The sequence below is a fragment of the Geotrypetes seraphini genome, chromosome 5, assembly GCF_902459505.1.
Source record: "Geotrypetes seraphini chromosome 5, aGeoSer1.1, whole genome shotgun sequence".
Lineage (NCBI taxonomy): Eukaryota > Metazoa > Chordata > Amphibia > Gymnophiona > Dermophiidae > Geotrypetes > Geotrypetes seraphini.
The window spans coordinates 69,377,485-69,389,957 of NC_047088.1; the positions used below are offsets into that span (position 1 = coordinate 69,377,485).

A 12,473-nucleotide genomic window follows, 5' to 3' on the forward strand; every position below is an offset into this window, starting at 1 on the left:
GCTTTCATCGTATGCTGATAGATCTCATGCATATTCATTGGGGGAATCCTAAAAACCTGACTGGAGTGCGACCCTCGAGGAGGGACTTTGGCACCCCTGATCTAAAGGAAAAATGCTTCAGTGTGCAAAATGAAATGCTGGTTAACACTATAGTGAAGAAAAAAAACGTATCGCTATAGGAGCTGCGTGTCTGTACATGCTCGAACAGCGTAAAAAGTTTTACTATAGTGTTAACCAGCATTTCATTTTGCGTCCTGAAGTATTTTTCCTTTAGATGATAAGTGCTCCTCTTTTACTAAGGCGCGTTAGCCGATTTAACGCACGCTAAACGCTAACGCGTCCATAGAATATAATAATAATAACTTTATTTTTTGTATACCGCCATACCCCGAAGAGTTCTAGGCGGTTCACATTAGTTAGACATATCAAATTGATCATAGAGTTGCAAACAGCAAGGAGAGAGTAGTTACAAGTGGTTACATATCAAATTGATCATAGAGTTGCGAACAGCAAGGAGAGAAGTAGGGGGGAGAGGAGGGAGACAGGGGAGGGGAGTAGATCAGAAGGGGGGGGAGGAGGAAGATTGAAAAGGGGCATTAAGGGTCTTGGACTCATTAGCATTTAGCATACGCTAATATTTAGCGCGTGCTAACTTGGCTAGCACGCCTTAGTAAAAGGACCCCTTAGTGAAGTGCCAGTATTATCATAGTTTCTGTCTGTAAAAGCTCCCTGTCTTTAACATTATATTTTAAGAAAGAAAACCCATTGTTCCCCAAAAACCCAGACAAAAGTACAAGTGCAGGGGGAAATAGAACAAACTAAAATCTAAAAAAAAAGTTCCACCAAAACTCAAGAGAATGTGAGTCTCAATTCAGAAATATGCAAACATGGTCGTAAACACTGAAAAAAAAAGAGAAAATGATTCACCTGTTTACTTAAAAGTTAGCTTCTAGTAACTCCTGTGCTGCTCTATAGCACCATTTAAACAAAAGAGAAACCTCAAAACTCCGGGATGTAAATATGTCACACTTACCATCCTTATTGGAGTTCCAGTATTATCATAGGTTTCTGTCTGTAAAAAAGGAACAGTGGTATAAATTAAACTCCCTGGTTTTAACACTGCATTTTAAGGGAGAAAACCTTTTGTTCCCCCCAAAAGAGGCACAAACAAAAATGCAATTGCAGGGGGCAATTGAGCAAACTAAAATCTAGAAAAGTTTCACAAAAACTCAGAGACAGGGCAAATCATAAAAAAAAAAATTAACTCAGTCCTATAATCACTCCAGCATTGCAGCAAAACATGCCAAGTTCTCAGAGACAGTCCAAAGAACCAGAATAGTAACAACTCTCCAGGTGCCCCTCCCTCCTGGTTAAACTTCAGAGTAGAGAATGAAACAGGGACAATTTTTTTCACCATCCCTGCAGGAACTCAATTTCCTCATTCCGTCCCCGTGAGTTTTGTCACTGTCCCTGTCTCATTCCTGTAAGCTCTGTCTTAACTGCACAAGCCTCGAACAAGTGTTTGAGTCTTGTGCAGATGAGGACAGAGCTTGCAGGAATGGAGCAGTGACAGGAAAGAAATTGCAGGGAAGCTATGGGAAAATGAGTTCCTGTGGGGATGGGGAGAAATTTGTCCCTGTGTCATTCTCTACTTCAGAAAAAAATCCCAACAAAACAGCACCGGAGTTTATGTACACATCTCTTCAACACTGAAAACCTTGACAAGGACACCTTGTTTCACCTTAGCTTATCAGGAGATGGAACTTCACAAGCACTGTCTCTGTTTTGCTGCAATGCTGGACTGATTTCAGGGCTGAGATAATTTTTTTTTCCTATGCCCTGTCTCTGAGTTTTTGTGAAACTTTTCTAGATTTTAGTTTGCTCGATTGCCCCCTGCAATTGCATTTTTGTTTGTGCCTGTTTTTTAAGAAACAATAGGTTTTCTCCCTTAAAATGCAGTGTTAAAACCAGGGAGTTTAATTTATACCACTGTTCCTTTTTTACAGACAGAAACCTATGATAATACTGGAACTCCAATAAGGATGGTAAGTGTGACATATTTACATCCCAGAGTTTTGAGGTTTCTCTTTTGTGGTGCTATAGAGCAGCACAGGGGTTACTAGAAGCTAACTTTTAAGTAAACAGGTGAATCATTTTCTCATTGTTTTTTTTCAGTGTTTACGACCATGTTTGTATATTTCTGAATTGAGACTCACATTCTGATATTCAGAGTCCTACAAGTCCCTGCATGCAGTGGGATATAATATAAATACTTAAAATTGAGTCAGACTATCCCTCATGAACTGCAGTTAGATTCCAACGCTACTCTACTTACAAAGCCCTCAGTGATAAAGGACTGAGCTATGAGAGCCAGGCTGTGCCTAAGGTGGCAAATAGTTTCAGGTTCAAACTCCCCCCCTACCTAAGTTTACCATATGGTTCCAGAAAATGGAGGGCGGATTGAGACATCCTCCTTACTTCCATTGCTTTCAGCTGAAGTAAAAACATGGATGTCTCAATCCATCCTCCTTTTTCTGGAACCATATGGCAACCCTACCCCTACCTAGGGATACCATATTTTTCTCCGGGATACCGCGGACATATGACCCCACTCTGTTCTGCCTCCAGTCCCATCCCATTCCGCCCCAGCCCTGCCTAGTTCTGCCTCCAACCCCACCCAGTTCCACCTCCAGCCCTGCCCACAAAGCCTCATCTCTTCTTCCAGATGAGCTCCAGCCACATCTGGAGGGCCTGGAGCATGCGTGGATGTGTGTGACGCCATCTGCGCATGCTCAGAGGCTCTCCAGATGCAGCCGGAACTTGTCAGGGATTTCCAAAACCTGGACAAATGCCGAGTTTTGGAAAGTCCATCCTCTAAAGAGAGGACATGTCTGGGTTTTCCCAGACACCTGGTAACCCTACCCCTACTCTGCAAGCAAACTGAACGGGCAATCTCACTCAGATTCTCAAACTCTATCCTTCTGTAACTGCCCCATCCTCCCTAAGGCCTCAGGAACAGTGAGTTTCCATATTAGGGGAAGGTTTAAATCTACCAAAAATAAGAGGATTTCACCGGTCACAAATAACAATCAGCCCACCAGAAGAAACCTTTAAATACATATAAAAAAGGATCTCAGAAAACTGTAACTTTGCACACTTGTAATTATAATGCTTGTGATACCTGGTTGATAGTTTAATGGGACCCGTTTTACTGGGAAAATCCAGTTTTTTCAGGGGCCAAAATTACTAACTGAGGGCAACTTTTAAATGAATCTCTCCGAATGAATTACCAATTGCTTCAGGGTTACAAAAAAAGATGCCACTGCCATTTATTGTAACCTTGAAGGAAGTGGTAATTCACAGGGAGATAAGTTTAAAAGTTGCCATCAGTTTGTAATTTCAACCTCTGAAGAAGCTGGATTTTCCAAGTGAAACGAGTCCCATTATGCTTTCAACCAGGTTTCACAAGCATTATAATTACAAATGTGCAGTGTTATGGTTTCTGAGATCCTTTTTTTCCCATTTTCTCATAATTGAGGCATATGTTGATTCACAGTTATATTCAAAGGTTTCTTGTGGTGGGCAAGCTTAAATCTCCATGTTCATTGTATCATTATGGTAGTCATCACTGGAGCAGAGCCCTTGAAGTTGGGGGAGGGGGAAAGGTTTGAAGGGCCATGGAAAGGGAGTGACAGTACAGACACTGACAAATGGCAAGGAGTGGCATTAAACAAAATGGCTCACTTCCTATGGCTTTCACCAGTGACATCTCTAGGGTTACCATATGGCTCCAGAAAAAGGAGGACGGATTGAGCCATCCGGCTTTTACTTCCATTGAAAGCAATGGAAGTAAGGAGGGCAGAAAGAGCTATCTGAAAGCAATGGAAATAAAACCATGATGTCTCAATCCGTCCTCCTTTCTCTGGAGCCATATGGTCAACCCTATGTATCTCTCCTGTATAAAACCAAACAATGGTGAATAGGAAAGTAGTTTGATTTTTCTACATAGTGCACTAATACTTCTGCTAGAACACCACAGGCTTCTCTCTCTTCCCTTAAAGGTATTTCATAGTTTTGATGAAGGAATGTAAAGATGGCTCCTTCCTTCACCAATCCTGAATCTTTTTCCATCACAGCCCTGTGATCCCTCTATTATTTAAGAGGAAAAACTATAAGACTTTGATTTCTGCATATGTGAAGCTGTTTGTGGATTAGGAGAGAGGGAATTGTTGCCAATTTACATTTTTTTATCCTGAGGCCCAAATTAAGCTCTTCATCACATTTTTCATGCTTGATGACTTTACCTGCTGGCAAAGTGCTCAATTCTGGAATGGGTATCAGCATGTGGCAACAGTGGAGAGGAGGCAGGACTAAAAGAAAAGATGAAAATGATATTTAACTGAAGTTCACTCCATTGTCAAACACTGCCCTATAGTTATCATTTGTTTATGAGATTAATTGACTGATTGCCCAACCTTAAGAACATTGCAGTAGTTCTGGCCTATGCACATTAGTATATTTGTTGGTGGAGACACAGGGAATGGATAGTAGAATTATCAGGTTATCAAGTCCACTAATTTTCTAAGTCATCTCTATAGGGTAATGTATTGGAAAATTAGGTTCTTACCTTTCTGTTAATACACATAGGAGTCTGTACTCTAGATGAATATCCTCTGGTCGCAAATTATTGCAGAAGGATGTCAATCACATCTTTCAGCTCTTTCTCCTTCACCAGTGGAGTATAGTGCCCTCTTCAGTTTGTACCAAAGTAATCAATATCCACTATAACAGAAGAAAGCAGAAGGAGGGGCACAGGGAACTTCCCAGAAACAATAGTACTTGTCTGTTCTGATCTGTAACTCATGAAAAAGAACAATGGTTAGCATGAGCTAATAACATAGGTGTACAAGTGAACTTCCTTGCAATGTTCCAGCTCAGGAAAGCAACAAACTTATTGCTTTATTAGTCATATATGATTACATGTACTTCAATCTGATAGGAGAAAAATTTCAGTTCAGGACTATAGATTTATCTGAGGCAGAAAGCAGGTACATTGAAAACTGATAGGACAGGCTGTACAGACTCCTATGTGTATCAACAGAAAGAAAATTATCCAGGTAATAACCTAATCATCTATTCTGTTACATAAATATAGGAGTCTATACTCTAGGTGACATACCAAAGCAGTGGTAGACACCTAGGGTGGAACAAATGAGTCTGCCTGCAAGACCGAGGATCCCAAAGCAATGTCATTCTGAGAAACCACATCTACTCTGTAGAATCTGGTAAAGGTATGGAGAGTAGACCAAGTACCTGCACTATAGATCTCTTTGGGCGGCACTGTCTTGGTCTCTGCCCAGGAAGCCACCATATTTCTAGTCGAATGAACTTTGAGAGGAATATATCTATAAGATTGCCATAAGAATCCATCTGGCAATAGATGTCTTGAAAGCCGGTCTGCCTCATCTAGACTGACTGGTAAGAACAAAAAATGGTCAGAAAGACAATAGTCATTGGTCTGTTCCAAATAGTGGCGCAAAACTCTCTGTATGCCCTGTCTCTGCAATATTTTATCCTTATTGGCTGAACCTGTAGACTGAAACACAGGTAGATGGACCTTTTGATTGATGTGAAAAGCCAAAACAATGTTCGGTAGAAAGGAGGTTAACATGTATAGAACAATTCCTGCCTCTGTGATCCTGAGGTATGTTTTTCTGCATGAGAGTGCCTATAATTCTGAGACCCTTCTCGCTGAGACAACTACCACCAGAAATACAGTCTTCACTGTGAGATCCCTCTTGAATGGGCTTGAACAGAGGCTTGCAAAGTCCCTTCAGGGCAATGTTAAGATTCCATGTTGGAAAAGGCTGACATAATGGAGGCCGCAATCTGAGCACCCCCTTCAAAAATTTTGTCACATCTGGATGAGATGACAGCAAAAACTTTCCCGCTGAGCTTAAAAGCATAAGAGGCCTGCCACCTGTAACTTGAGACATGCCACTGCCAGGCCTTTTTTTAGTCTGGCCTGCAGAAAGTCATGAAGCACAAGAATTGGAGCCTTGAAAGGCTCCATATCATCTTGGGCGTACCAAATCTGAAAAGTCTTTCAGACCTTACTACAGTCAAAGACTTTTTAGCTCGGCGGAGAGTAGAAATGACTACATCTGAATATCCACTCCATATTAAGGCAGAGTGTTCAATAGCCATGACGTAAGACCAAAGCGATCTGGGTTCTCCATGTGGATTGGATTCTGAGTAGTCCTGTATGAACTGGTAGCTTGATGCATCTGTCCAGTTGAAGCTATACTAGATCCGCATACCATGGCCAGCAAAGCCAATCTGAGGCTACTAGGATTACAAGTTCTGGGTGGATTGTGTTTCTGAGAATGACTTGGCTCACCATGGGCCACAGCGGGAATACATAAAACATCCTGTTTTCAAGCCAGAGCTGAACCAATGAATCTACCCCTACACTTCCTGGTTAGTCTCTTTAGCTGTAGAAGTAAATCGCCTTTGTGTTTTTGGCTGAAGCCATCAAGTCCATTGCTAGACTTCCCCAGCATTGCACAATGAGATCAAACACTCTTTGAGACAATGACCATTCTTCTGACATTATTTAACAGTGGGAAGGAGGTTTGACGTATATGATTATATGGCATTAACCATCCAGGATAAGGACCTGAAATAACATATATACATCTCCCTCCGAATCCGCGATTTCAACATCCGCAGATTTGGTTATTCGCAATTTTTTTTTTGATCCATTTTCTTTTTTGGGGCAATTTTTAAGCCCTCTTAGACCCCCTCTTAAGCCTTACCTGGTGGTCTAGCAAGTTTTCAGGGTAGGAGCAATCTTCCTACACTCCTGCCCCATGCAGGTCACTCATAGGAAATGGCTGCCATGAGCTCCCGTCGTAGTACAGTTAGAACGGTTACAGAAGCGTGCAATATGTACTGAATTGCATGAACTGACATTGATTGAATATCTAAGAGTCAAACGTATCCCGCGTGGTTTAAGAGTATTAAAGGAACTGCATTTATATAGGGAAGATGAAGAGTTCGTTTCCAATTGGAATCGTATTCTTAATAAATGTGGTATGAACCTCATGATTTTGATAGTGGGTCAGGCCCAAAAAATGTCCAATACATTAAAGACCGATATAGATCAGTCACTGAAAGATGCCTCTGAAAAATTTCCACCTGAGGACGTGGTTTCTAAACTAGATCAGATGAACCAGCAGTTAAAAGACTTTAGAAATTCTTTGAAAAAAACTAAACTTGATAAATTTAAAAGGGACGAATATGACTATGAACAGAATAGGGTGTATACTTGGGCCAGACCTTCTAACATGAGATCTTCCCAATTTAAAGCACATAAAGTAACCTTTGACACCAGCTCCAGTGATTCAAGTGATGAGGATATTCAAACTACCAATAAAGCCCCTGTATATAATGTCCAAGCAATGACGCAATCTTTTTTAGGTCAAGTGACATGGACACAGAACAGGCGGCCATACCGTCAAACATCTACAGTGATGTATTCAGCACAACAACAACCTCGACCAGTAACTCGTGCGCGACAGAGGTGGAACGAACAGTGATTAATATCTCATCCAAAGCTTTAACACCTATTCAACTGGATTTGTTACAACGGGGTTTGTCTTTTGTACCTACATCACAAATGGATAGATTTACAGTCTTTGAAAACTTGAAACTTTTTTTTTGTAATTTATGATAAAAGGTATTTTTTGCAGATCTTTCATCTCAAGAGGATGCATCCAGAGTTAGGGGTCCTACCCAATGGATTCCCCCAGGGATAATTACTAAAGGGTGGGAAGGAGGTTTGATGTATATGATTATATGGCATTAACCATCCAGAATAAGGACTAGAGAATGACACGGTGGCTGTTACCCGCGGCTAGCCGCGGGTAGCCGCAGGTAACCCACCGAAATGGGGGGGGAAAGTGCTCACTGCAGGCACGGGGACAAGGCAATCCACAGCCCCGTGGAGCGGTGAATGGCCTTGTTCCCGCAGTTAAGGGAGGGAAAGCTCGCTGTCACTGATCGTGCATGGCCCCCTCCCTCCTTCCTACCTACCGGCTGAATCTATCTCCCTCCCCCTTACCTTTGCGGCGTGTTAGTTTCCAAAGTAACTTGCTCAAGCCGGCCGAACCTGCCTACAGTCGCATGTGTCTGTGGGCGGAAGCTTCTCCTCTGACGCAACTTCCGGTTGAGTCAGAGAAGTTTCCGCCCACAGACACATGTCTGTCAATTCTTCATACATCCCCAATCATTATAATGTAATACTTTTTTTTATAAACAAAATTTTTTAAATAATTTTTTCACTGTCATATTTATCAGTGCATCTATCTGAAGTTTTTAAAGAACTTATCTTTCAAAAGCTGTATCTTCATTCCATTGTAAGTAATGGTGGAACATATCTTTTATTCCAACGTTCAATTCAATAATCCCCTCTGCCAACGCGTTTCGCAGAGCATTATCAAGGCTAGGGGCACTGCATAATTGACGATATCCTAATTGTGTTGTCAAGTGGCTTCTGAAAAATTTTATAGTATATTAGTTGTGTTGATAAAAATTTATAAACAAAGCCCTGCCAGCTGAACATCTCTTTCTCTAGTTCAGCAGCCAGAACTTTGATTTTTAAGGAAGGAATAAGCTAAATATTGCAGTACTGAGGCTTGTATGGATGCTGCGGGGATAGTAGTCATGGGGACGGGTCGGGGACAGTGGTCACGGGGACAGAACAGTAACGGGGACAAATTTTTTTCCCTTGTTATTCTCTAATAAGGACCTGAAATAATATATACATTATAAGAGGGTTTGTGTTCTGAGGCTGTGCCCTGGTATGATTCTTCAACCTCCTAGTTAATATATTACTTAGGAAAGTTTTTTAAGGAAGGGGGTTCTGTATGAACAGTTTGAGGAGGATGTGAATGTTTTGTGGGAAGATATGTGCATGAGTTAGATATATTGATTTGTTTTGAGGTCATCAATTGCTTGATTTCTTTAGTATCCAAATAGACCCCCTTTTGATCTAGAGTTATGTATAAGGGTGACAGTAGCCAGGAATATGGCAGAAGGGCACCGGCCTCAAAAGAGTTAAACACCACAGTTAGCAAGGGTTCCAGCAGAGAACTGAAGCTCTTGTAAAATTTGTTAGTGAAGCCATCCAGCCCTGGGGACTTACCCAATGGCAACTCTTTTATACCAAATAAGGTTTCCTTATTGTGCTGAGACAATTGGTGTGTTATTGGCTGAGACAATTGGTGGCCATCCCTTCAGATATAGTAGCCAAGAGGATCTTTGCTAAATAAGCAGCAATGTCTAGCCCAATATCTGTTACATCACTTTGATAAACTCAGTCCTTCTAAAAACTGGGAAGTTCCTCTCTAATAATGGTCACATAATAATAACCCTAATTCTAAAAAATCGAAAAGAATCTTCAGCTATAATATCCAACTAAAGACCAGTAACATCCATTCCGTTTATTGTAAAAATTATAGAGGGATTGGTACACACCCAACTGATGGATTATCTGGATCAGTTCTCTCTCCTACATGAAACTCAATCCGGTTTTAGACCGTTATTCAGTACCGAGACAGTAATTGCGGCTATTTTAGACAATCTGCGCCTACTGTTTAGTAAGAGCCTTAATGCCCTGGTTATGCAATTCGATATGAGTTCTGCCTTTGATCTAGTAGACCACGGGAAACTGCTGCAATGCCTAGATGCCATTGGTATCAGGGACAAGGTGCTTAATTGGTTCCGTGGCTTCCTTATGTCCCGCACTTATCAAGTACGTTTTAATTATGAACTTTCAGATACCTGGAGCAATCCATCCAGTGTGCCACAAGGGTCTCTGCTATCTCCATTGCTCTTCAACGTCTACATGTCCTCACTAGGCATGCAGCTAACCCAGTTAGGGATAAAACTATTTAGTTATGCAGATGATTTTACGATCATCATCCCATTCATTAATTCTATCTCTGAAACTATTCCTAAAGCTTCAGAAGCCATAAACGTGATGGAGCACTGGATGACAATCTTTAGGCTCAAACTTAATTCAAAAAAGACAACTTTCTTCGTAGCTTCGCCACAACAGCTTGACACCAAATCACCACTATGTATCAATAATCTTAATTACCCTATCCAACCTACCATAAAGATACTAGGTGTAACTTTGGATCAGTGCCTAACCATGAGAGACCAGGTGGACTCCTTGATCAGAAAGGGATTTTTCACTCTCTGGAAACTCAGATCCATTAAAGCTTATTTCGATACAGCGGCATTCAGAACCCTAGTCCAATCCCTCGTACTGAGTCTACTTGACTACTGTAACATCGCCTATTTAGCAATTTCCCAAAAGAACATGCAGCGGTCAAAATGCAGCGGTCAAACTGATCTTTGGGCCGAGGAAGTTTGACCACGTGACACCCTACTACCGGCAGCTGCATTGGCTGCCAATGGAGGCGCGCGTAAAGTTTAAATTTGCCTGCTTCTGCTTCAAAGCACTACACGGACTTGCCCCTAAATATATAACTGACCTTTTCATCTTCTCAGCCAACAGACACAAGAGAAGCTCACATTCCAACTTCGTTTCCCCCCCAGTGAGAGGTTGTAAACTGAAAAAACACCATGAACATCTTCTCTCGCACCAAGCAGCATCATGGGGTAAAGACCTAGAACTATTGCTTTCGCCCACTACTTATGAGGAATTTAGGAAACGTCTGAAAACACACCTGTTCCTAAAGTATCTAGACAACTGATCCTCTCTTCTCTCTCCCCTCTATAGCGATTAACTTGTTCTATTGATCACTCTCTCCTCAAAAATGGATTTCCTATCCTATTAACCCTCTTTCTTCCTCCCCTCTTAAAGTCAATCAATTTGTACCTTTACTTAATCTTTGTAAACCGCATAGAACTTCACGGTATTGCTGTATATAAGCTGTTATTATTATTATTATTCTACACCAGCATTCCTTAATGCAAGGTTTGAGAGTCTGGCTCTGCCCATTCATACTCTGATTCTTATTTGAGCCAAGTAAAGGATAATGAACTCATTGTGACATCACTGATGAGGTTGGCTCTTAGGCATTGGTGGAATGAGGCAGTATAACATCACAATATCTGCTCTGGATACCAGAGACTATCATTCTTTAAAGTCTATCTCAACCTCACTCTTTCTACACCAGCATTCTTCAAAGCAAGGCTTGAGGGTCAGTGGATGTGCCCATTCATACTCTGATTCTTCCCTCTCTCCTTAAAGAATGATACGGGGGTGGTTTCCAACGGTTAACCCCGGGGACAGGGACAAGGACAAATTCTGTCCCCATGTCATGGGATAAACAGATGGGAGGCTTTGCAGAAGGTTTTGTTTGCTTTTCTTTTTGCTTCTCCTGCTAATAGATCTATAGGAGAACCCACTATTTCACTGACAGATGAACCAATTTATGTCTTAACTATGCATGCTATCTAAAATCATCTTTCACTGGCTAGTATTCATTCCTGAAGCTTTACTGGTTCCGTCTTTGCAGTGACTGCATGTGAGCTTTTCAGTATGAATGTACTGATGCCATATTAACAGACCAGTTCAGAGGCTTGCTTACTTTTGTAAGTTAATCTTTCATGAATTTTCTGGCTCAGCCAAAAATTGATGACACCATATATTTGGGTTCTATCATTTTATGTGGGTCTGAAGCTTGAATCATGTTAATTTTTCAGACAAGGTCTATGTTGCCCCAGTACTTGACTTGTTCTGGGGTCTCTTTGCAAGCGTTATACTGGATTGATTAGGAATAAGATACTTTTCTAGCACAGACAGATATCCCATTAAAAGCTCATGGACAAGTGCTAGTCTAGTGTAATGTCAGAGATTGTAAAGCCTTGTTCAAATAACTTCAATTCTAGCACCACCATCTTGGAAGATCCCTGTCCAAGATAGCAAGGCCTGTAGTTAATGGATACTCACGTTTCAGCAAAGTCTGCCTCCAGCACAGACTGGACAGGCAAGTAGCCTCTTTGAGGATGCTTACTGAAGTACTGTTTTGACCGGAACTTGTTTTTAAGTGTGGTAGCAAAGTCTCTCATGTTCTCACTTGAAGTGGTCTATCACATGAAAAAAATAGAGTTACTTCTAGGAAAGAAAGAAACAATCTTTGCAAACCAAAAGGTAAAGATAATGTAAAACCTGAAACCTAGCATACAACCTGATAAGTTAAAACTGAAAAATCTATAAAAGTATAAAGTTAAAAAGATAAAAACATTGCATGAATCACAGTGAAGAACTGTCTATGTATTTTCTTCATATATTGCAAATATGTTCCCTGTCCACATCTTCAGTCTGTGGAATGTGGTAATTTGTTTGTTCCGCCTGTTAAACATTTGCGTTTGCAGGTGTCGAGGGCAGGCATGTTTCTGTGTAGAGGCCCACAGGCATGGAATGAGATCCTTCT

At 41.2% G+C, this 12,473-nt stretch overlaps 1 protein-coding gene across 2 annotated transcripts in view; it reads right to left on the bottom strand.

Moving 5' to 3' along the window:
* The window catches only part of DRP2 (dystrophin related protein 2), a 105,861-nt gene that overhangs the window by 22,882 nt on the left and 70,506 nt on the right, over positions 1-12,473 (bottom strand). For both annotated transcript variants that reach the window (XM_033943948.1, XM_033943949.1), the window contains 2 exons: positions 11,990-12,126; positions 4,305-4,370 (listed from right to left, as the gene is read on the bottom strand). In XM_033943948.1, the coding sequence (XP_033799839.1) occupies positions 4,305-4,370; positions 11,990-12,126 (203 nt within the window). The remainder of the gene's footprint in view (positions 1-4,304; positions 4,371-11,989; positions 12,127-12,473) is intronic.